Source organism: Lichenostomus cassidix, chromosome 6 (genome assembly GCF_008360975.1).
Source record: "Lichenostomus cassidix isolate B80296 chromosome 6, HeHo_3.0, whole genome shotgun sequence".
Lineage (NCBI taxonomy): Eukaryota > Metazoa > Chordata > Aves > Passeriformes > Meliphagidae > Lichenostomus > Lichenostomus cassidix.
Genome location: NC_139487.1, coordinates 6,960,900 through 6,987,612, shown reverse-complemented (window position 1 = coordinate 6,987,612; position 26,713 = coordinate 6,960,900). Strand labels below are relative to the sequence as shown.

At 36.6% G+C, this 26,713-nt stretch overlaps 1 protein-coding gene across 2 annotated transcripts in view; it reads left to right on the top strand.

The window, feature by feature from the left end:
• ATRNL1 (attractin like 1) overlaps positions 1–22,294 on the top strand; it is a 431,564-nt gene extending 409,270 nt beyond the window's left edge. For both annotated transcript variants that reach the window (XM_085064762.1, XM_085064761.1), the window contains one exon: positions 18,384–22,294. In XM_085064762.1, the coding sequence (XP_084920888.1) occupies positions 18,384–18,508 (125 nt within the window). In that variant the 3' untranslated portion in view covers positions 18,509–22,294. The remainder of the gene's footprint in view (positions 1–18,383) is intronic.
• Positions 22,295–26,713: the final 4,419 nt, after the last annotated feature.

Genomic DNA, 26,713 nt, shown 5'->3' with positions numbered 1-26,713 from the left:
TAGTTGGTAAATCTAAGTATACTGTATAATTAAAATAATTATTTCATCAAAAGATGCGTTCTTAAACTGTTTTGCAATTAGTGCTATTGAAATAGTTCTATTATTTTACATTCATTTAATTTCTGTTTTGGTCTCTCCAAAGCACATCTTTTGTAGAAGGCACAACGACTTTACATCTATAATTATAGTTTAAACAATTAGGGGTATGCATGATCAGATTAAAAGACTGAAGTAAACCTTGACCAAAGCACAGGAGAATATACTGTGGTGATTAACTCTGTTTAAGCTTATGAGCATCTGGGTTTATTTACAATATTCCCCAGTTTCAGGGATATTGTGTCACTGTATATTCCCAGAGAGTTGAAAAAAGGATTTCCCACTGCTGACACATTCTTTGCAAGTGTTTGCTGAATAGCACAGAGCTGGTTTATATATTGTAGCAGTAATGGATCCCTTGTTATGGGTTTGTTTGTAATATTGATTTCCCGTCAGTCAGATTTTATAAAGAGCTTCACATCCTTGTCGTGCATCTCTGGTCTAGATGCTACAGGTATTAGCCTCAGATTGGGAAAGAGATTTGCAAAGAGAATGTTTCGTGTGCACAGTTGCATTAAGGCTGATGGAAAATTGGTTTGAAGCAGTGCCTGCTCTGTTTGAGAGCCTTTCTGCAGCCCTGGTGTTAAGTGTCCTGAAACCTGTGAGCACAGCTTTTCTTTCCACAAATAGTTTTGTGGAAGACAACTGTGGGGAAGGGAAAAAATCACCTGAAGCTGCTGGGATTGTTACTATATACTTCCATTAAGGGATAGATCCTTCCCCATTGACAGGATGGGTCTCTGTAAGGTTCTAGTCCAGACACCTGAGGAGAAATTGAAGTATTGACAGGAGGGTAGGCATGTGTGTGCATACCTTCAGAAAAAGCTTAGCAATATGAGGAATGTTTTGAAAATCAGGAAGGAAAAGTCTGAGAGGAAATCCACACAGACCTGTCCTTTCCTTCAGTGCTGAAAATCCAGTTCTCTTCCATGTTTGGTCTGGCAGGTTGGGGATATTGTTATTGTGGGACAGCAGCAGTTCCCCTCAAAGCTGCCTGTTTAAGGGTGGAAATGGAGCTTGCCTGGTGAGAGCACTGAGCCCAGCATGGAGGTTCACTGGATCTATCCTATTCCTCCAGTGGAATACTGGGAATGATCTAAAGGAAGTGATCTAAAGAGTGGAGACAGCAGAAGTTGCACACCAAAGTCCAGCGATGCTTCTGTACCAGAGACAGCAGAACCACCAAGAGGAGGCCTTGTGCATCCATAATTAACTACTCACCACAAAGCTTCAAAATGTAATCAAGAGTGATTAGTCATGCAGAAATGATCTAAAGCATAACTTCATTATGGCAGTGAGAACCGCAGTGTCCGACTATATGTTCACTGTCTGGTTCCTGTGCAGGGTTTTTGCATCCTGGCATGAGAACAGGGCTTTTTTCACAGCAGAACTCTCAGTAAGGTAAGGGATCTCTGAAGGGCTGCAGTTTTACTTTTTTTTTCCTTTTGAGCAATAATTACAACTTTTTTTTTCTTTCCATTTTTTGATGAACTGAAGCTTTTCTCTGTAATTTCAAATCTAGGAAGACCTTTCTCTAGGCAATACATTTTCTGCTTCCTTTTCCCCTGTCTTTTTTTCATACTTTAAGTTTCAAACATTGGGTGTGTTCCTATTAAGGGACAAGGTTCATCAGGCCTAATTACAGACAGCTTTCAGCGCATCACTAGAAGTATTAGAAGATGTTGTTGCAGTGGGAACATGCAACTGAGTTTCTTCAAAGTTTTTGTTACTGAAATTCAAGTAGAGGATGATCCGAAAAAATATGATATTTACAGCTTGATTTCAGATGGGATTTGTGTTAGTTGTTTACAGACTGACAAACCCAAAATATATAGACAGTCTGATGATTTCAGTTTTGTTTCATTCGCATCAAGAACCTTCTTTGTTTCATTTGCTAGAATTATTTTATTTACTAGACAATGAAGAAATGCATATTTTCAGATAATTTGCTTTTGCAATTGCTCCCACCTATGTACGTTCCTTCCAGTGCCTTTCTGTAAATGTTTTTTGTCACCAACTGACTCCAAGTCTGTTGACCTTCCAGGTTGTCTGCTTGATTCCATATTTTCACAGAGTTTAAGTTGTGAATTGTTAACTTACCTACTCTGATGGTTTGTTTATCAAAGTTCCTTTAAGCTCCTGTCCTTTAGGTTTCCTGAGTTCAGACTTCAGGCATGTGTGTTAAATCTGTCTTGCTGAAATGGTGAAAGAGCCTTTTAGCACATGAACTTTCCTTCCTTAGAACTTCCAAAATGTAATCAAATCCCTTCCTTTTCCCTGACTATAAAGTGGGGAGCCTTTCTGAGGCCATTGATTTGGTTTTGGTATAGCTCACATTTTTGTCACAGATGTGTAACATCATATTTTGTTCCAGTGGCAAAGCAGTTTGTAAGAAAATGAAAATTTAAGATTTTGCTTCCTATGGATTCCATCCTCACCACTGCTGACTGTTCTGTTGTGCCCACCCAGTCATTGCCACATTGTCCCATAAATGGCAAGATTGAAAAATATGGGACCTGTTAGGGGGCACTGTAAAAAACCTATTCAATAACAACTCCTGTGACAGCTGTTTTTGCAGGTATTTCTGTTTATTTTGTCCTGCTTTCATCTCTTTAATAACAGTCCCATCTAATCCAAATGTTTCTCATAATCCGTGCATATTGTTTTAAATGTGTTACTGATGTGATCACTTCTGTCCTTTCTTAACACTTCTGTCAAAGGGCAGCTCAGCCCACCTGGAGCCTTGATTCCCCTTTGGATAGGCTGATTTTTCAAATCTTGACAGGAAACCCCTCAGATTTAGATGTCTCAGCTAAGTGCCTAAAGTCAGGTGGGATGAATTTGAGATCTTAGTTCCCATCACAAAACCCCAATCTACCTTGATCTGATGGATTTCTCTAATTTAAGCAATCTGTTCCTGCACTCTAATGCACTTCTCTCCATCTTCACTTCTTAATGTTCTCTCCCTACCTTTCACACTTCTGTCTCTGCATTTTATCTCATTTCAGACTATTCCCCTGTTGCCCCATGCTCAGCTTAGCTCCACCACTGCCCCTTCTTTCCTGCACTATTTGCTTCATCTGTCCCTGCTATGCCCATTTCATGTCCCATTCCCATGAATATTTTGGTTTTCCATTTGGGATAAAGCATATTCTTCCTGTACTTTTAAAGTCCTGTAAAAATTGATATATCTGTATATATTTTCATAATTATCACATTGCAGTTCCAAATACTATGCCTAGTTCTCCTATTGTGTTGTTTATTTCTATTTAACTAATGCTATAGTAGCAGTATGTTGGGCAGAAAGCTTTGTACTGTAATTGGGTAACAAATTATTATTTTCTTCTCGTGTTCAGTGAACTGGTTTTGCAGATCTTCCAGCTCTATTCATTATGATCAAATGGAGAAGCATTTGTTTCAATAAGATTTTAATCTCTAGGACTATCTTTTGCATCAGTGACTTTTCATTGTTAATTGCTTTCTTGTCCCCCATTAAGGTGTTCTTGCAACTGCTTCATCCAAACTGAGCTCCTTTTCCACACACACACAATTTGAAAAGACTCTTTTCTACCATTGTTGCTTTCTTAATTCCTCACTATGGCTTTTGTGTATGATCCTCTCTTGATAATGACAAAAACTGTACAAAATCACCTCTCCAAGGAATTTTAGAAATGTCCTGAATTTCTCCCCACATACTTAGAATGCAACAAATCATTTTATTATTTCATGGCACCAATTACGATCACCAGGGCCCCTAGTATGTGCTGCTTGTTTGTCAGTGAATTATCATTAATATTAAAGATTTGATAGAATATACATTGACTGGAGTACACCCCTGATGTCTTAGAGTCATTCTACTGAGAAGGTTTTTTTATTACAGGTTTTCTGAACCTGTTGCTACTTTAGACCCCACAAAGGGCATAGAAAAGAAAGTCTTCAAACTACAATTCTAAATATGTAAAGAAAAAATTTACATGCTGAAATAACAAAATCAGGAGATGAGTTCAAGTGGTTCTCTCCCTTTTGAAAAATCAATTGCCTGTGAATTTATTATTTTAACACAGCTGACAGAACATACAGAAAGAATTCAGTAATGAAAAGCATTTGGGGGTTTGACAGGTCTTGGCTGAAATGAAGTCCTTTGAGACCAGCACTTGGAGGCAGAGGTGAAGGTAAAAATTGGTTTACCTGAAGAGCTCTATATATGGAATCTAAATTTTCAAGGGAGACTGCCTGCCAGCATCAGGGATTATCTTTTGACACATCCGACCTGAAATCTATCAAAATCTGGAAACTTCCTGACATTTCATTGTAACATCTGTACATGTTATTTTCTACACAAAACTTTGTTTGCACATGCACTAAAAGTTTCCTGGAAATTTTGTGCTAATTCAAGTCATTGAATTCTGTGGCTTACTGATGCATTAATTTTCAAAAGAATTTAGCCCAGTTCTCTCTCTCAAAAAAATTCCAAACCAGTTGATTAATGCTGTCTTATTGCCCCATGGAACTATGAAGCATTTATACTGATAGTTTTTAATATCAAACACTATCTTTTTTACTTGTATCAGAACTGCAAGGCCAATGTGGCTAGGCAGCAGTGAGGTCAATGGTGTTCTTCCTTACACACCATTAATACAGTCATTCACAGAGGGCTGTTGGTGATATCTGTGGGACAGAACAGGATGTCAGAAATATCACCTGAAGCCTCTGAACTGCACAGTGGAACTGAGAGCTGACAGTGGCTTGCACAACTTTTATTGCTTAGTCCATTATCGCATAAAAGTCCAGCGGAATTTTTGTGTTCAGCCTGAATTTAAAAGCCCATGGGTTAAGGAGGTCTGAGAGTGTTTCTCTTCAAGTGAACACTTAAGTGCAGTGCAAAGGTGTTTGTTGTGAGCTCTGTGGTGCAGTGTTCCCACATTGCACACTAGACAGTCAATCTCTGCCCTGATGGAGCTTACAGGGAGATGGCTGCGTAACAGCAACAGCAATTACACCCAGAAAGAAAATAAAAATCGCCATGCTCTTCTGAAGAGCCTTTCTATCCATGCATGCTGGAATATCTGACAGACATAGAGCACATTTCTATGTCATTTTAAATATTTTTCTGAAGCGCATCTAACCTAGCAATTGAAATCTGTGCGGTAAAATTGGCTGTGCTCGAGGAACTTTTGCCCAGCACTCAGAGCATGCACAGAATTATGCCATTTAAAAGTAATCCCTTCTTAGAGCCATGCTCATATATATCTTTGGAGACCAGATTACTAGTTATGTATTTATTTAGATGCTCAGTATTCACCATGTAAAAAATGCAGCCCTGTGTTCTCAAGGCAGAGCCAAGCCCTGAAGCTCTCAGAGCTGAGTCACATTCGATGGCACAGTGATGCACCATATTCATCCCGAGCTGTGCAAACCAGGAGATATTGCTTGCATTTGAAAATATTGGCAACAAAGTGTGTTAACTCTCATGCGATCTCTGGAATGCTCTGTGCTAGCCTCTGAAACATAAAATGTAAGAAAAATATGATAATGTGAAAAAATCCATAAGCTCCTGTCAGACATTGGAATTGCTTGAGTGTTCAGCAGGAGTTAAAGATGGCTAAAAAGTGAAAGGTATAAACCATAGCAATGAGTAGCAGATGAGCTGCATTCAACACTAATAGATTCTTCATGAAAATGCTGTGACATTTATTTTCCATATTAAAAATTCAAATGCAAGTGTTTAGTATGTCTCATACATATCAGCTCTTTCTGTAATTCTGGGACTGGCACAGTTTTGCCTTTAGTCATTTGGGTATTGCTTTTCCATCCACTTTGATCACATTGTGCTTCTGGAATATTCCCACCAGTTATCCTAAGAACTGTGATAACTGAATCTTGTTTCATCTGTCCTAGAAACTAAAATATTATGAAGGAGAGTCTCAATTAAACTGTGGTGTGGAGGAGGAAACCACCCCCACCCCCCAAATGTTATGAGCACCTTTAATGTAAATATTTGTATTAATGAGAATCTAACCAACCATCTCCAAAGATCGTGGCATAAATATATTTATAATAAACATCCAGTATCTTTTCTTTCCTGCACAAAGGAAAACATTTATCATTCTGGTAACACAAGGGACAGAAAACAATGCCAATTCACAGACAAAACCTTTCATGATTTAATATTGTTGTTTTGTCCCCTTAGATCCTAGAATGATAAATATTGTACCTCCTTTTGTCAACATCAGAAGCACTTTCATATGTGGAATAAAGGCTCATTCATTATAATCATACTGGTTTTTTTCCAGGTTGCTTTTTCCAATCTGGTTCAGAATACATCATGCCAGTGATTCTGTGCCAGCTTTCTTGTGGTTATTTCAGATCTCCATGGGTACCTGTGGTGCTACCAGTTTGATTTCTATTTATGACTGGATTTTTTTATTATTTCTGTTCTCAAGGTTTTAGAGTCCTCACTGTGTCTGGGACTTCATTACATTGAGAGGTGTAGAAATATATATCTAATCTAGTCTGGACATGCAAATTGAATATCCATGGAGTGCAAACCCCTGGGAAATAACGGGCAAAGCCTGTTTGGTCTGTTATGGTTTTCCACAAAGGAGGAAAGAGCCTATGGACAGCCCTGTGGAGAGGACAGAACTTTCCTCTAACGTTTTCAAGTACTTTCTGTGCTGTTTGCTCTTGAGAAGATGCTCCGAGGGGCCATTGCCTGTGATGTTTATGCATCTTTTAGGAGTCATTCCAGGTGAAATGTCTGTAGCTGCATCCTCATCCCAGCCAGCCAACAACAACCCATTCTGGTCTTGTCTAGTATTGCAGTGTTGCAATAACTCAAAACATATCTTGATTTCAAAACGTGTTTTTCTGCAAATAATGTCAGTACTTTAAATAGACTTACATTCTTTTCAGAGGGGAATGCACAAAGGTTAAAGCACATCATGTTTTAAGGAGAGCTCTTGGCTATGGTGTGATGCCACCCCATCTCTCCTTCAATGATGGCTTTAGGAAACACAGTCATTGCACTAAACCTAGGCAAAGGAGCTAATCACTGTATTAGCATGTATTAGTTAATTTGTGTGTAGCACTTTGCAGATAACAAGCTCAATATTTTAATACAGTTTCTCTTCCCTGGACACATCTCTTGTCTCCGTTTTTAAACCACTATGAAAAGGTCACTAAACATTGATTTTGTAAATGAAAGCTCTAAAATAGGACTTGAAAGAGCTAATGTTTGGGGGGAGGAAAAAAAGTGTGAAAATTCAACTTGTTTAAGTCAGAATTTTGGGGCTCAGATTTCTCCTACCAAGCTTTAGATCTCTGAGCAGTCTCAGCAATGATGTACCTCACTCTGGAGGCTGTTAGCTCTTTCAAGAGCCTCCTGGTCCTTCTTCCCTCCCTTTGAATCCCATCCCAGTGGATCTGGAGAGGACATAAACCCCACTGCCTTACCTTCTGTGGACATTGAGCAGCTCCATGCACAGCTGGCACAGAGGGTAGCTGTATCCTCGAGGCTATCCCAGTGAGGAAAACACATTTTTGTCCCTTTTTCAGTGTGGGTAGAGAAAGCACTGTTGACACACCAAAGAGGAAATGCTGCATGAGAAAGGTGCACTGGTTAGCACTCAGTTTGTAAAATCTTGAATGTAAATGTTGTTCTTAAAGCACGTGTAAGTGTTGTCCATGAAGCACATATGGGACACAAATAATGAAATAAGGCTGGCTGCATTTAGATTGTTCACAATCCACCTCATTGCTCTTAAATAATTAGGTCATAGTTCAAATGTTAATGGTTATTTCTATATCTCTTTGCAAGTAGTGAATGTGTGTATCTTTCTTGGAAAAGAATTGCCCACTAAAATGAGAAGCCAGGAGAAGGACAAATAATGTAAATTATTTTTAGGATGTTTGCAACTTTTAAAACTACCATACCACCTTCTCACACTAGTGCAATGCAGAGAGATGAAAGAAAGTGGAAGGAAATTAGTCTTAGTAGCTAACATCTGATTCACAAACAGAATTCCTGATTATTGGAAGTCTATGCACTAAGTCCTTTGTAAAGACAGTTAAATGGTGTGCTGGCTGAAGCTCAAGAGAAAAAAAAAGCAGCAAAAATAAGAATGGGAAAGTAAGGGCTATTTGGAAGGAAGGCATTGGAAAGTAGTGTAGGAAAAAGCCAGAAATCCTATATATTCCTCTTGTTATATTGTCCAGACCAGGCAGAACAAACCAGAATCAACTCGCAGGATCACACATCTGGACCCAAACCTTACAGAGGTTTATATGAATCCCTCTGGTCTCTGGCTCTTCCCCTTTTGGGGGATAATACCTTATAATTCTGAACTTCACACATTGTCAAGCCCCATTCCCACCACAGCTTTAGTTTTTTCCTTGCCTTGTAAGATATATATGATAAAATGTGGTGTTCCACCTTTTACAAAAAAGGTGGTTTGCCACTGATTACCTGCTGTTTTCATTCTTTGCACCCAAACTTTCAGCAAGCTTCTAATGAACTAATCCTAAGCGTGAACCATGATTTTCATTGTCACCTTTTTTCCTATTCTTTATGAAAATCCGTGTTTTCTTATGGCTGCTTTGGAGTCTCAAGTGTATGGTGTCTAATGGTATTGCTTTATAGTTTCATATTACATCTTTATAACACAGGATAATTATTTATAGTTGCAAATCATAATGCAGCAGACTGTAGGAAACAGAATGGTGTATTGCAGTGCAAAGGGAGAGCAGATTCATGGTTTATTATTTTATTGTATTATGGAAGACACTTCAGGGGCTACGGAAGAGTTTCTCAAATTGTAGCAGTTCTCAGAAGCTGCAAAGTACAAAACAGATTTCATTCAAAACACTCTTGGATCATTATCACTGTATATATAGCCATTAAAGTCTAATTGAAATATAGAAGATCAGGAAATAAGGGAACCAAAGCTCAGTTTTTTACATGTGATCAAAAAGCATATGGGAAAAAACAGAGGGGGGAAAAGGTCAGCAGTTAAATAGCAAATAGAGGCCTCAATGCAATTTCTGCTTTTGAAAAACAGATGGGAGATTTAGCAAAATTGCAGTGAGGGAGTCCTAATGTCCTGCTGAAGGTTTGTTTCTCCTTCATCACATAGTAAAAGCTTTTTTGAAAATGCTTAAATGAAAACTACCTCCTAATCATCCTGGGAATACAAAGACAGCATGACACTTCTTACGGTACACCAGTTTTTAATGAAAATATTGGGAACAATGCACAGAATTGCTCTGATATTTGACCAAAAGACACTGACACTGGAAGACTCCAAGCAATCCATATCTCTTATCACATCTTCCTGTCCCTGGTTTCATTTCTGCCATTTCTTATTGCCATGACTGGTGATGAGAATGGGCTGCTGCAGTAACTCTTTAGGGTCAGAAAGTGTATTTTCATTGAATGCATCTTCAGGGAGCTGACATTGTCAAGAAATGGGCTTTGTGAGGTTTTCTGGACTGTATCTTTCACTTGGTTTCTACCTTTTTTCCCACATCCATTTAGTAGTGTGGGTCCTGTTCAACAGGCCACGAGTCAGAGATGTTATTTTGTTGTATGAAAAGGAGGTGTGCAAATCAGGCTGATATTTATGCCCAATCAGATCCCATGAGGAATGTTTCACATCTCCTGTATCTCTGGTGGATGTTGATCCTCAAAGAAGGAATATGGAACCTGATCTTGGTGTGCCAGGAGAATCTTTTTCAGTTTTTCAAACAAGCATTTTGAGATAAGTTTTAAATGGCAAAAGTCATAGTTTGATAATTTTTTGTACCAGAATACTTGGGTTTTTTTGTTTCTGTGGGTTGTTTTTTTCAGAAATTTTTATTGATTTACTGGGTGAATGAGACAGTGAGTGCTACTTGTTGGATTGTGAGTACACATAGAGGTAGGTGGCAAGCTGAGACTATGGACTGTCAGTTTTCCAGTTCTTCTCTCCAAACTAGGACACATGTCTAGGATATATAATATATTTACAGTGATATGCAGTCACTGTATTACTCTCTCTCAGTTTCAGGCATTTCCTGTACCTGCATTTGTCACACAAGCAGAAATTATGCTCTTCTACTATCATTTTACTGATATTTATCTATATTGACTGCTCAGGACCAAGAAAGTGTATGTAATGGAGTGTTTTAAATGGAAACCTATTTCCATACCATTTGACAAGTCTAAGTGTGTAATTTTGCCTGTTATAGTCATAACACAGTGTTTTCAATGTAAAATACAAGATTCAGTAAAGAATAAATGAGGAGCTGTGTAGCTTACCTGTCTATACTGGAGTCCCATTCAGAATTATTCATTTTCAGTGCAAACCATAATTGTGGTAGGGCTATTTGTATCTTTGGGGATTAAAATGTGGATTTTTTTTTTTTATGGTGTGAACGTTTCAGCCTTTTACTAAGTTTTTCTACTGAAATTAATAAAAATCAATTTTCTCTATAAGCTGATGATAGATTTGCTAATAGAGCCACCCTAATACTGACAGCAGGGCATTTGTGTCTTCTTTTGTTCTTTTTTTTTTTCTTTTCCGTTGTTCTCAGGCATTAATAGCACTGAAATTACAAATACCCTTATGTTAGAGATCCTGATGACCCTTAAATTGTCACTTTAGTGACATTTCAAAATATGGTTCAAAATTCTCTGCACGCTTTCTGTCCTGTTGACTTAATTCTGTGTTATCCTCCCAAGATCGTTCGGTTTTTGTCAGAGTGACTCCTGGCTATGTAGCTGGGGATGTTCTGATGTCTAATTGTGGAAATCAGCAGAATACTGAAAACCTGGCATTGCCATTTGGCCAGAACAAAATAACTATCAAAACAGTGGTTAGAGTGACAATATATAGAGTTGGAAATGGAAAACAAATCCAGTACTTCGTAAACCTTTGAAAGCAAAACTTTTAGATGAGAATTCTATATGGAAAAGCACTGCAGGTACCATGCCTACTACTGATCAAGCTGCAATCCTGCTGGATTTCTGGTGAATTACAATATTTTCTTGTTTAAATAAAATTTTTGACAGGGGAAAAAACTGGCACCTGCAACATAAAGGTGCAAGAGAGACAGAAAAAGGATCTTTGTGGATTATTGTTCTAATCTTCTTCCTTAAAAGCAAATGGTAATGTAAGTAGTATTGTTTTATCTCCAGCGTGGGCAGAATTGGCCCCTTTTGGGCCCTTAAAGCTATTGCCTTTAAGGTGGTGTGTTTTGTCTTGAGGAGGAGAGTAGTAAAGCTGCAAATCTGACAGTATATGTTATCACCCAGATGGAACATTAGGGAAGTATTCATAAAAACTGAATTTCACCTGGTGAGGTTTATCACTCCAGATTTCCTCTACAGACAGAAAGAGATCTGCTTTAAATCACCCCCTGCAAGAAAAGCCCCTCTGGAGGGAAGCAAACCCTGGTGACTACTGCTGCCTTTTCTCCTAAGTGTTCTCCTGATTGCTCAGTTGTGTTCCAGCCTGCTCTGTTTCCCAGATATTCACACACACACGTGCAGATATTCGGATTATTTAACTGCATGAAATATAGTTCAGCACTGTAATAATGGCCAATCACACTCTGGTTATATGGATGATAAATCTCTGTCCCACAGGTGTTTATCCCACTCATAGTAAGGCTTTAACTTTCATCACAGTGGTTAAAGCATCCAATTGCATGAATGGGGTTGGGGAAAAGGCTTTGAAAATGTTGTAACTCAGTCTCACAATCTTTTATAACTTTCATGTCTTCATTTTGCTCTGATTTGCATCTGTGATCCAAATAAAAAGAGTTTGCTGAAGACAGAGACAAAGAGTAAAGTAAAGCTTTACAGGCAACCTCGAGTGTGCCAGGCTGGAGGAGACTTTTGCAATCCAGACATGTCTAATTACTCTAGAGAGGTTCATAAACTAACCCCACCTGGGCCATAACTGTGATACTCACTTCTAAACAAAACCAATTATGATTTTGTTTGTATTAAACCTGGTATTGCTAAAAGTAAGTGAAAATAGAGCTTCTTCAGTGCTCCGAGTAGATTTTTTTTCTCTTCTACAGAAATAGGTTTACAAGACCAAATTAGATTCTGGCATGATTAATGCATCTCACCAAATTCTTGCAGAGTAGCAAATTAGTTTATAGTGATTTTCTTGAAAACAAATTAAACGGCTGCACAACATCACAAGAATAGAGATGTTTCTCATAACATATGGACAAATGACTCAATGGAAAGGAGATGTAATCAAACTGAAAATGTAATCCAAATGTTTCAAATATTACTGTCCATTGTAGGAAAAAGCACAATTACTTGCATTTTAACGCATGATGTGTAATATACAGTGGCAGAGCAGCAAGGAATTAATCTGCATGAGGTTTGCACATGTTCTAAGTAGATTATTCCTTTTTAGGTGTGTTTAATATCAGTCAGTTCAAAACAATAAGACAAGAGGATTTGGCCTCAAGTTGCACCAGGGGAGGTTTAGATTGGCTCTTAGGAAAAACTTCTTCACCAAAAGGGTGGTCAGGCACTGGAATTGGCTGCCCAAGTGGTGAAATCACTGTCACTGGAGGGATTTAAAAGTCACATGTATGTGGCACTTAGGGACATGTTTTATTGGTGGACTTTGCAGTGTTAACTTAATGGTTGGACTTAGTGATCTTAAGGGTCTTTTCCAAGCTAAACTATTTAATGATCCTATGATTCTTGTGTTCCAGGAGGGCTTGAGTTGAGGAGAGAGGATGGGAGAAAAAAGCTTCAGTTAATCAATGTTAGATTGACTCAGTCCCACTGCTGCAGCATCTCCAGCTCCCCACTGGGTTCACTTTACCAGGACATTGTTTGGGGCATCCCAAAGTGCATTGTCAGCTTCCCCTTCTCCATATCCAGAGAGGCCAAACAAGCCATGCTGTCTCTTAGTCCCTGGCAGGCTGGATAGTTTAAAGGCACCAGATGTTGTACAGACCTGGATTTCAGACTAAACTGCGGATATCTCACACTGAAAGGGAAGAACTGCCTGACTGCATTAAAAAGATTTTAAAAATCACTACTGGCCCCATGGAACACAAATATTTCACACAAATATGTAGGGTCATTTCCTTTTCAAAATGAGAAAATTTAGGAAAGGCTGAATATTTCTTCAAAGAACCTTTATTGTATAGTCTGCATTTCCCACAAACTGACAGCAGGTAATTTATAAGTCTATTCTGGGAATAAGAATTTCTTAGTCCCTTATAGATAGCTCTTATTACTAAATAGCAAAGGTGTAATAAAAAGGAGCATGACATCTTCTCTCTACTAGTGTGTGGCTATTTAATTCCACAGTATTGTTATTTAGTTTATTATTGTTATGGTTTAAGCTCTGTCTCGTATTTTACTTATTTAATTAAGTTATGTGCAGAAGAAAAGGAAAACATACCTCCTGGCCTCTTGGCTGTCTTCCCATCTAGCAAAAATTATCACTGAAAAAAAAATGATGGGGTTACTTGCCCAAAGTAATTTCCTAGTTATTTTAGTTTGTTTAATATATCTTTCTGAAAGTAAGAGTGGTGTCAACTTAAAATACACATTCATGCACCAAACAGGAAGAGAAGCCCATAAAAAGACTGTGAATTTGAGGTGCTGTCAGCTTGTCCTTTTAAAAATAATCTAATTCAAATTAAAAAAAAAAAAAAACATTCAATATGACAGGCTATGAAGATACTTATTCTTCTTGGCAGATGCTTATGATTATTTTTCTCTGTGACTAAGTCTGCGATCTCTGGATACTGTCTAGGCACACCTGCCAGATCAGGAAACTCAGATACACATGAAGGATTTGACTATTTTCTGACTTTGAAATGAACTTAGATCTCTTGTGTTCTTCTAGCTGTGTACAGTCTTGAACTTCAGATGACTTTTAATTTTTCTCCTGGAAAGCAGGCTCTTGAGTATCAGCTTTGTACTTGCCTAGGAGGGGTTCTGTGGATCACACTTTTTATATACCAAATTTTGTTCTGGTTCCATTTTATGTGCCTTTTGGATGTCTCCCAACATGACTTGATCCATAGCAGAGGAATATGCAGCATAAAGAACAGACTGGCCTTTTCAGTCATGAAAATTAAGCATCAGTTGGTCTGCTTGGAGACAGTTTGGTTGAGAACACAGGAACAACCAGAAAATCATCAAACTATTATCAAACAACTAAATTCAATATGACTATTTCTAGCACAATGTCTCATAGAAAGGGAAAGAAATTTTTCCATGGGTACACAGAAACACTGCCTAGGAACAATTTTCTAGAATGTTACGTTCCTTCTAAAATGTTATGTTTCCCCACTATTATAGACAACTTAATGAACATACTTTTTTCTGTGAAGAATAAATATATGCAATCCATAAATATTATGGTGAATGTGATCTGTTTCTTTAAATTAAGAAATAGGTAATGCAAAATTTAATTGTTAACTGGGGGGGTTGTATATAATTGTATATACATGCAATTATTACTTATTATTATATAATGAAATAGATACGTTACATTATTGCATAATTTTTGTATACATATCCATATATGAGTTGCACACACATAATATATGTTGTGTATTTATCAAAAAGTATTTTTATAGGCTCGAAATGTTGATAAATGACAGAACTCATTAAATTTCCCAACATTATAACTGGTAGTTTTATTGATGAACATGGAATTGTCTTCATTGGCTTCACTGTGTGCTATGGTCACCTTCATGAGGCACCACAGGTTCCCATCACTTAGGGTACCTTCAAACAGCTCAGATCCATTTTTACGGATTTCCATGGGCAATAAATCTTCTACAGTGGAAAAACTTCAAGTAGCAAATCCTTTATGATTAAAGGACTTTGTCCACTGTGAGGTGAGCATGTGCATAATGCCAGTCTTAAAAGAATCAACACATGGAAGGAACACAAAGACTTTGGGGCACTGAAGGGTGAAGCTGTGACTTTAATAATAGAGTGTTTACCCAGTCTTTTCTGTTTAAGTCTCTCTGTATGGCAGCTGGCATTTTATTTTCGTTGCTTAAAGTCACCTTAAACAATGACTATAATTTTGGTTAAAATGTCAAACAAACGTAATTGATCTACCTGACTCGTAGTTATTTTATTGTCTTCAGGTTTCTGAATGTTCTGATTCTGCATAACAATGACGTGTAGAAATTTAATCAAATGAAGACATCTATCCAGATGTTATGTCTGAATAATGCATATTCAAATTGAAAGGAAACATTTTCAGTTACCTGCCTAACCACAATTCTGAGGTCATTCTTTGTTCCCTTACTTTCAACAAAGGAGATAGTAAGAACTCAATGCATTTCTCATTAAAGTGAACAATAGAGGAGGAAAAAAAGGTTTTAAATATGCACACCAGCATGCAAGACTAATTTTTTCAACGTAGGTTTTTTTTTCTACTTTTAGAGATAGTGTAGCCTTACATTAGTTCAAATATAGTTGTATACAATCAGAGAAAAAATGTTTAAACATCCCAGCATGGGTATTTCCATTTAAATCTGATTACAGTGAAATAAAACTGTAGCTATTAAAGGTTTAGAAGAACTACAAATACAAGCAGTAAAAGAAGACAGTTAGTAAATGAGGTAGTAAAACATTTCAGCAGGGCAAACAGTTTATAGCACTCAGCCTTCCTGCAGCAGACTGTGCTATTCACCACAGACCCGTGCGCTGTTCCCCGAACTGCACTTAAACCTGCAATTAACCTTTCACGCCTAATGAAGCTGTTTTGCTGCAAAATTAAAATATATAGTACTGCCTGATTTTACAGAGGCTGGGAGGGGAGCATCTCGAAATGAATGACTTTCTCAGATGCTCTCGTTCGAATGCAGAATTGAAGTGCTGTTTGTGTATAAATCGGGAATGTGCTTTTCAAGGTAATCTCATTTGATTTGCTGTGTTTTATCCCTCTACTTATTAATAGTTTTGCACTATTGTAAAAAAACAAAAAAAAGGAAAAATTCACACCCCAGTAATTTTATGATTAGACACTTCCCAAGAATAAACTGTTACCATTTAACTTCCATTAGGAAAGACAATAGTTCTGCTAAAGATAACCAAGTTCATATTGCTTTCTCTGGTGTTCTGTTCATTGTGGATGCAATTACCTCTTGCAAAAATATTCTTTCCACTTATGGTTTGACTGGGCTCACTTCTTAATGACCTATGCATACATATCCTTAAAACAAGCTAGAAGTTGTTTGAGCTGCATAGAACTAGGTCAGGTTATTTCTATAACATTTAGTAGGAAAATAAACTAAATTTAAAAATAGGTCTGGTCCTGCAACTAAGCTTGAATTTCCAGAAATTAGCCTGTTGGAGGTGACCCATTGATTCTCCATGTGGGATCCTTACAGATCCCACTGTTCTTTCTGCTGTGCTGCTCAAGAGTCAGAAGCAACCAGAGACCAAGTGGTGATTTGGAAAATAGCAGTTTGGATGTTAGGCAGGATATTTAAATAGCAGCATTCAGAGAAGGTGGGTAAATGTAATAGCTTAGGAATGGAGGTAACACGTACAGAGCACTGTATGATTTACAGTTCCAACTTCAATGACTGTGAATGTATTCACATTTGTTATTCAGATAAAAAAACCTGCAAAATCAAGGGAATGTTTTGGTTTTTTTTCTTTTAATGAATATTTAAGCCACAGCATTTTCTTCTGTTTTATTTTGATGTAAATTCTCCTTGCTCAAAGTGTCTGTGCACAAGCTTGACTTGGTAAATGAAATTCCTTTGGACTGCCAGTCTGAAATAATGAATTGTTCCCCCCAGTTAATTGTATTGCTTTGATAACAAGGAACTATGCTAGGCATAGAGAACATAATAAACGAATTTCATCAGATGATTTGTGTGACATTTTGAAAAATGATCTTCTGTAGTGACCTGATTTTAATGGAACTCTATCAACTTGCCAGTACATCCCAGTGTGCAGTGTTAGACCTGAGGATTCCTTTTTGTTAATTGTTATATCAGGTGAGGTTAGCATAACACATCCAAATATATTTTGAAATAGCTTATGAAATTGGAAAATTTGTTTACCAATAATACTCCTTCTGTTTAGCATAGTCCCTAAGCTGAGCTGTTGAAGATGGGATCACATATAAGCAATGATCAAAATGTTATTTAGGTTTTATCCCTGAATTTGCTAATACCAGATACTGCTTAAACTCCAAAGGTGCCTCAAAGATTTCAACAATTTAATTTGTCAAAGTCCAATTTAAGGCATCACTGGCTCATGCCAGGAAATATCTGTGTATGTGAGAAAAAATAACTTGATTAATCTTGGCTCTAACATATCCTGAAATGTATCAATGATAATTGTACTTAGCATTTTACAGTATTGTGCATTTTTAAAAAGCTGGATGCACATTAATTAATTCTTGCAACTTTTTTTGCGAGTTAAGAAAGGTAATGTTACAGTGTGCAATAACAGATTTTTTTCAGGATACTGGAAACTTGAATTGAATCTGACCATGTATCATGTACTAAGAAGACTGTAGCAACACTTGCTAGTGAAAAACAATTTTTGGACAGTTTCTTCGATAAGTGCTGTAATGAGGGATTGCATGAAAAGTATTTCAAAATTGGATTCTGTGTAATAAAAAAATTGAGTTTGATATTTGCTTGAGATAAAAAGTAGAGACTGCCTGTTAGACATGGTGAAAAGTATTTTCAGGAGTTTCCTTGGAGAGTGGTGTTGTTAGTGGTTGGAGAATGAGATGTTTTGAGCAGCATGGAGAGCCAGCACCATCCTTACCTACATTTTGGGTAGATGTAGATGTGGTTTTTTGTGATATTGTTGTAGTAGAATATATGAATGATGTGAATTCTCCTAATTTATTTGATTGCAATATCACCTGTGTGAATTTAAAAGCTCAGAACTACCGTGTATTAAGTGTGTTGGTAATCACAGCATTTCAGAAGTCAGTAATTTCTAGAAAGTGTGCAGGAGCAAGCAAATAAAAGAGTAAATTCATAAACTATTCTTAGGTCTAGAGGGAAAGCTAAACAAGGAGTAGCAAAGTTCTCCTGAGTTCCAGTCTGGTTTCTTGAATGCACTTTTTTTCCTTCCACTGTTTCTTCACTGTTACCAATGTCATATTTAAGAAAGGGAGACCTTGTTATCTGACTTCGAAATAAAACTGATCACTTCTGGGAAAGTACAAAAACTTGGCCTGAAAGAAACCATCACGCTGTTCTGGAATTCCTCTCAGGAAAGCTGAGCATTAAATTTTGTTTTCCCTTTATTTATCTTGCAGGTCTTGCAATTGCAAGTGCTCTGATAGACATTTCACAGCAGAAGCCTGCGGACTGTAAAGATAAGAGCTCAGGAGTCAGAAATCGCAAACATCACCTTTCAACACGTCAAGGAACTTGTGTCTGAGATCCAAACCCTACAATTGTATATTCTGTAATGTTTTCTTTTTAAATGGCTTCCATTGAAAGCTACACTACAGCCTCAGTTTTTATGGAGGCAAATCTATGAATGAATGAGGTACTGTGCTCTGTTGTCACACAGCCTGCTATCCCCCAAAGCAGAACAAACCTGTGGTAGGTATGAGTATGCTTGATGAGCTTTAAAATAAAGAGTGGGTCCTGGTATCAACAAAATATGAAATAAAATACCCAGTGTTCTTAATCCTGAGCATATCAGGGCAGGGAAAATCCTTGAAAAGGAGTAGGAAAAATTTTGCTTTTTTTTTTTTTTTTTTGTAATGTAGAAGCAAACTGTGTAATTGAAAACTGAGCAAATTCCAAGAAACTAAAGGAAATTTTTGTATAGCTTAATGTAACAATGGGAATTGTACAGTTCTTTCCTTATAATCAGCATTAAGATTTCTTTCCAGCAAGCAGGAACTAAAGTGGATCATTTTGATTTAGGTGTTCTTTTATCATTGCCCAAAACAGAGAGGACACTTTTGGATTTAGCAAAGGTGTAACCCAAGAACACTACATGTATTATTTGAAAGATAATTCCATTAAATACTGTGATTTGAGCATCTCATTATTATTTTTCTTTACACTAAAAAAAACTCATAGACATGATTTGGAATGCAGAAGAGTGATGGGTGGGCTTTCATGTACCTCACTTTGTCCTGAATTAGGGATGATATATTTTACAAAGAGGATCCTCCATGCCAGCTAAGTGATTAGCAGAATTAATTGAGCATGGAAAAGCTGCTTTTGCAGTAAAATTTCCTTTATTTCCCCAAGAGAGTCTCCAAGATAGCAAATCTAAGGAGAGTTGAACATGCTGTTACTCAATGTGCTCCCATTCCAATATTGAAATTTGCTAGTATCTATATATTGTCCTGATCTCCAAGCAGAAGAAATGAATCCCAGTCAGCACTTTGGCTCTTGTTTTGATAATAAAGTATGGATATTTTTTTCCTCACAGCTGCAGAATTTCATCTCAATGTCACTTTAGCACCTGTTAAGGAATTACCCAATATAAATAAATAAATGATTAGAAATCCAACTTGCTTCCAACATTAGTTCTCCAATCCAGCAACCAGTATGGAACCTCACACAATCAGTACTCAACAAAAAAATGCTGATAAAAGAGTTTCCTTTCTAAAGGACTTTAGTCTTGGGGGCTCAGTAACCACCACAGATAACCTGGCAACCAGCTTTAATGGCCTTTGGTCTTTTTATTTACTCAAAATTCATGCACATATAAAAGAGCAAGAGAATGCTGAGGGGCAGGCAGCAGATGTGTCATATTCTTATTTATGCATTACACACTGACAGAGTGTAAATGAAACCAGTAGTTTTGTACAAGCTTGTTGAAAGTATAGTTTCTCAACTCCAAATTTGCCACCATCCTAGTACAGGAGAGTGATACAGAGGTATAAATGTCTCATGTAATGATAGACTTTTGGTAAATATGAAAGATATAAAAAGATAATTGATGTTTACTACTATATCTGTATTTTTATGTTCTTTTTATTTCAGGAAGATGGTGACATTTTACTGTTTATAGTTGACTACATAGTTACTTGCATGCCATGGTGGTGCAGTAGCAGTAATAAAGCCCTGTTGTGAGTTGTGTTTATTTCCTAAAGCCATTCATACATAGAAGTACTCAGCTTTATTTGGATGAGGACTAAATGTAAAAATAATTATGAAAAAGGAACAATTGTACAGTATGTAGTTATATCTTATACAGGAGTATTAGGTTGCATCTAACCATGACTGCTCTATTGTTTTGATAAATTATGCACTTATGAATTATGGTATAATTATTTCTTATACTGGCATGATTGTTTCAATATTTTCATATTTTAAAAATAAGATTATTATCTCAAAATAATGCCATCAAAATCTTGTGACTTTTATTGCCTATTCTGACCTCATATGACTTAAAACTTTAAAAATTCATTTTTAAATGTTCTGTTGGGAACTTTGAACCAGTGCTACTTAGCACCATGAAAAAAGTTGTCCTTTGAAAACAACCCTTTCTGCCAGTTTTAAAGTTAATCTGTTCAAGTGAATATAAACCAATGGGACTGGTTTACATGATGCAAACACTTAGGGAAAAGAAAGAGCCACTTGTCTGGAATATATTCCAAACTCTGTATTATCCTCACCCTAAACATTTCACGTAAGAAATACCCAGTGTGTTTCATGAATGTACTGGAAACCCCATCCACAGAAAGACCATCCAGTCCTGTAGGAGAGTTTTGACTCTGCTCACTCATACAGGATTTCATTCCTCTGTATCTGAACCAGAGTTTGAAAAATACTTGAAAATCAGGTGTGAGTTTTAAAGGGATTTAAATATTTTATTGTGACTCTGAAGATAGGCAAATAGCGATCAGCCATTTTACTGTGTTTTCAGGTAAAAATGTTATTTTATTGTACAAGAAAAGCATGTCTGTCATGGGATCATTCAGCATTTCCCTTCACTCTGAGCATTTTTTTTCCAAAGTATCTTTCTTCTCCCAGGATCCCTGATTGCATGTGAATTAGTAAATTCATATAATAATTAAGTAAATAAAAATACTTATATAATGGCCACATTTAATACAAGAAGTTTGCGAACACGTCTTATACCAAAGCTTTCTTTTTGGAAGGTATAAATAGCATAAATGTCTGATAACTACATTTTGTTAGTTGTTGACAAGTGCAAACTTTTTGGTAACGACCACTGTTCTCCAATTTATCTTTGGAACCCTTTCTTGGAGTCAGAAAATGTTGAATGGCCTGTTTCAATGTGATTTATATTGGATGAAAAAGAAGTAAGTGCTGTTCTGTTAAGGAAGCCCCAGTGAAGTTCTGATTGTCAGGATTCAAGCTCTCCCTCCTCAGTCCTTGGATTCTGCTGGGTGAAACTCAGCAGCTATGAATTACTGTTCCAAATATGAGATAGACTGTCCATGGCAACATGGGGTTACTACTTGAGTTCTTCTTTGTATTTCTATATTTATATAAAATCCTGGAACTGCTTAAATTGAATTTGTGCACAGTTAGAGTATTTGCTTCCATTCATTACATTCCTATGAAATGTAATGAAATGTTTTTTCACCTATTAATAAAAAAAAAGGTTATCTGTATGTTGCCATTATTAAAATTATTTATTATAAAAGATCAAATTCTTGACATGTTAAGGCATTAATATTCCATTAATAAGGACCATTCAGATTCATCTGATTTGAAAATTTTCATAGCTGACTGCTCTTTTATACATAGAGTTTCCTCTCATCTTCCCAAACCAAAAACATTTTGACAATTTCAGATTGGGGCGTGGAATTTGTTATGTGTAAAATCTGCAGCAATAATTATTTTCTAAATAATCTAATGTAGAGGCTGGAATCCTGATGGTAAGAATTTTAGTTTGGGATCACTTTAACAGATGTTCAATCTTCATGCATAATAACTTTCCTAGTATTCATATAAATTATAAAATCATTATGTACCTAATTTCATTACCAGTTTTTTAAAAAGCATCTGAAAGCTTTCTTGACAATAAAGAAAAATTATCTGTTAAAGGTAATTAACAATCCCTCTTTTTTATAATCAAAGTTGTCCTGTTCAGAATGTTTAACATTACTGGGGAAATAAATTAACTCTATTTTTTCCAGTCTCTGAGGTACAGCATTACCTGAAAAACTGTAGTTTGCTGGTACTTATTTCAGATCTAGAATAAAGTATGGAATACCTAAGGCTATTTTAGGTACTTATAACAAATAATAACAAGCCCAGTGATATCTACAGGTAGCCAGAATTTCCCAGATTTTCTTTGGTTGTACTTCTTCATTAAATGCTAAAGAAGGACAAAGGTGGCAAAAAGATGCCTTGCAGAACCTGGGCTTGTGTAACTCAGGTACTTATGTCCTTTCAGCTTTTCCTTATTTCATTTTATTTTACTTTCAGAATGAATGTTTATATTTCCTTACGCCTGCCTGTATGGCCACATGTGGCCATTTCTATGGCTACTGGTATTTCTGACTTAAAAATCATCTTCTTGTATATATAGTTGAAATTCCAGTGGCTCTCTGAAATTTACTGGGAGGCTGAAAAGGGACTAATATTTCCTGAGGCTTGGTCATGTATGCTGGAGCTTGTTTGTGTCTTGGAACAAAACATTTCTGTGCCCTCACTGATGTGTTAAAATGTCTATTTTTCTAAAATGAGAAAGCAAGGGTAGGACTGATGGGCAAGTCTAACAATTTTTTTTAGAGCATATGTGTGTGTGTGTGTTCATGTATGTGTATGTGTGTATATATATATACATATATATATGTATAGGATTATGTAGTTGGTTTCACAGCTGATCTAAATCAGAACATTCTCTCAGTTTCCTCCCATATTCTCACATATTATATTGAATAATATGAAGACTAACTCAGTGACTGTTTATGTACATAATAGCAGCCACTTCTGCAGAAGTAAAATCCTAAATATATTTGTTCTTCTGATTGAGGGTGTAGAAGTGTGCTTGAAACAATGTATAGAAAATCTTATAAATTATGAGTTGTTATCAATTATTATCAGTTGGGTATCAGTATTTCAGCATTTCCAAGACTGAGTGCAGAAGGTGAGGTGTCTCCTGTCCTTTTGTAGCCTTTCTTTTTTTAGTATATTTTCCAATAGCAGTTCTTACATGCTAAGACCAGAGTTAATAATACAAAAAGAATATGAGTTTTGACAGAATTGCTGCTCACTTAACAATAACTGTTTCTATGATATTATCAAAACATTGCTTAGCTATGCTACTCTCCAATTTTAGCAAATGCCTTTTTTAAAAAACCTTTCATTAGACAAGAAGCAAGAAAAATGCAAGATGGAGCTCTTCAAATGCATTTCAAGACCTAGAAGATACCACAAACATCTTATTCTACTGAGTGTCTGGGTGTTTTTAACAATTATTCTTAGGTCAGTATTTATCAAAAGTCATTGTTATGATATGATTTTTTGGGATTTATATGAAGCCAATTTTTTTTATGTGAAGTCCTGAAGTTCTCTTAAGACATACAATTACAAAATATAATTGAGGAAAAATAAACATAGTTTTGGAACATAATGTTTAGGATAACCAGTATGGATGTTTTCATGAAAGAACTCAACACAAATTGTCTGTTTCCTAAAGCTTTCCCTCAGACATGATATTTTCAATACTCCTGCAAGTTCTTCTTCGCCATCCCTTCCCAAAGCACTAAGAGCCAAATGGTCAGGTATAAAAATCTTTTAAATGTATTAACACAGGCAGTTTTGTTTCTGCTTCTAAAGAGATGGTTGAAATATGAAAAAAAGGTTTCCTAACTGAATACTTAGGCATGATAAAATTAACCTTACTAATGACATGGGAATGTTTAAGGTTAATTAATTAATGTATAGAGAGTACTCAGAGCTCTTTACTGATCTAAAAATAAGAGTCACTGTAAGAGTGCTAAGTATATTTTAGTTATTAAGTTATTTAGTATCAGATTCATTTTGTAGTGCTGGATGTTAGTTTTTTATACCACATTATACCATTATACCACAACTTGAGACACAATTAAAAAAAAAACAACAAACCATTAGCTGGCAGATATTCATACTCTGTGGTTTTTCATACAACAGTGGTCACAGAATTTGCTTCTGATTTTCCTTATTGATGTAATTTTCCTTTTCTTGGTAAATGTTTTACTAATATATTCAAATCACTGATATTTTTGGTTATTCAGGCTTATTAGATGTCTGATTTTATATTATTTCTTCTGTGTTTTTCTTCTTCAAGTAGCCATTTTCCACACAGCACCTTCTGCTTCATTCTCAGACCATAGGATCCCAAAGGTGCTCCACTATTTTGTCCACTGTAGTCTGAAAATGTCAGTGAGTGTAACACTTTAACCATGTTGAGGAATATCATGGATAATGCATTTCCATGCCTTAATCCCTCATTTATATTAAATGGGCCAGAGATTTTACACCTTCTTCATGCTCCATCTTCTTCATTGCAAATTGTGGCCATGCCTGTTTAAAAATGTCTTATGGAGTTATAAATTCCTCCAATGTGGCTCAAAGGCCATGACAAAGCATTGTAAGATTTTTTAAAATCTGGAAGTGCATGTAGTCATTCTGACCATAGTGTTATATATCTTCAAATATATCATGATTATTTAATATTTGGGAGCAATTTCTCCAGAATCCCAGTTGGTGTTACTGAAATGTTCCTGCTTTATTAAAAAACAAACTAGCAAACAAACAAACAAAAAACCTATAAAAACAACTCCTCAGAAATGTAAACCCTTCTGAGAAAGTGTTCCAGGCTTTTGGAAAAACACAGTCACTCGCTCTGCTGGCTTTTGCATTGCATTTCTGAAATCCACCTTCCGTTGCTCTGAAAATTTTTCAGCTATCTGAAATCAACCAAATTATTCTGTACAGCCTTTGGCTTTGTTTACTTCCTTCTGCTTTTAATAATTTAATGGCAGCCCTGTCAACACGTGGTGCCAAGTTCTTCCCAAAGGGTTGTAATTGCCTCTTGGATCTTTTCAGAGCTGAACTCCACAAAGAGCTCAGGTCCATGTCTTTGTACCTTTCTTTGAAAAGAAAGGGTTTTTCACTGTTCATCACATTGGCAAAAGAAGGATGCTCTTTTCCTCCAGGTGAAGATTCTTGTTTCTTGTCAGGCATTAATGTTCCTTCTCTGCCCCATCCTCCCCACCATGCCCTTCAAGTGTTCTGAAGTGGCTTCCTCTCTTGGCATTTTCCTTTGCTTCAATCTCATCATGAACCTGATCCAGGTTCTGAAGGCATGCAGTCCTTGCCACATCCTGATCCTGATTCCTTTCCAAAATCTTTGATCTTTCCTCTTGGGAGTATACTGTTGGTTTCTTCAGCAGTTCTAAAGTATCTCCAATTGTCTTACACTTAGAATCATCTGCACACTTCAAATAGAAATCTTCAAACTGTCCTTAGTTGCTATTCAGTGTTTCTTTAATTGCTCAGAATTTGTTTTATTTGTAGCATATATGTTTCATTTGTCTCTGCTGGGACAAGGCTGTCTCATGTAGAGACCTTTAAAGTTTTAAATCCAGCCCTCTTTGGGGCTTCTCTTGGACCATATGCACTCAAAATGTTCCATGACCTCAGGGTCCATTCTTTCCTTAGACCTCTTTAGCTTTATCTGCCTTCTCAAGATTTATTCAAGTGTTTTCTAAGAATTTATGCGTCTTTATGAAGAAAAGGCTTTGAAATCCAAGTAATATTACTTAAATATGACCCCACTCCTTTAGCCTGCCCAGGTTTTTACAGTCAGCAGAGCTTTAAGAGTCAAATGTGTGTCCAAGGGATTGTTTTATGCCAGGGTCCAAGCAGCTCTAGCTGGAGCTGGTGTACTAAGTCATTGCCTAATTTCTGTGGTGCAAGAGATCTGGGGGTTGTTTTCTGCAATGTTTGGAGGGTTAGAGGGGAATGTTTGAGAAATTTGGGTAGTTTAAGTCAATGATTCATATTGCTGTAAAGGTGTTTTTTAATTACTGAACCAGATTGCCATTTCATAGGGTTTGCCTCTCACTGTGCCTTTCCCAGTCCCATAAAAAGCAAAACACACAGCTTTATGTTCTCTTCATAACTAAGCTACTGCTGTTGCTAATGGTAGACCAGGTTAGCATTTAGTTTATTTAATAAACTAATCCATTTTTCAAAAGGGGCCTTTAAAATTGTGCAGCTTAGTGGTAGCTGAAAATTGAAGCACTCAGAACTTACCATTTGCCTTGTCATTGTTCAGTTTTCTGTTACAACAAACTGCTTTTTTATAAGAATTACCAGAAAGGAGTGCTTTGAGGCTTGGTTGGCTTTTGCCTGCTTTGTAAACCTTGCTTTGATGGCAAACAACATAGAATTGCAAAGGTTTCTTTATTTGTGTTCCTGTGACAGTGCAATGTGCAAGCAATAGTTTTGCTGTCTGGGAATATCAACTTGTTCAGTTTATAGTCTCTAAAAATGAAGGCCAGCAGGAAGGGCATCAGTAGATGTACCCATTAAGATTATGACTTCAACAACAAAACCAGCACCACTAAATTCCAAATAAGTAAAACTTAAACCAGGGAACAACACGATATTTAGCTTTCTGATTTCTCCCTTAGCTGTTAGGAGTGAA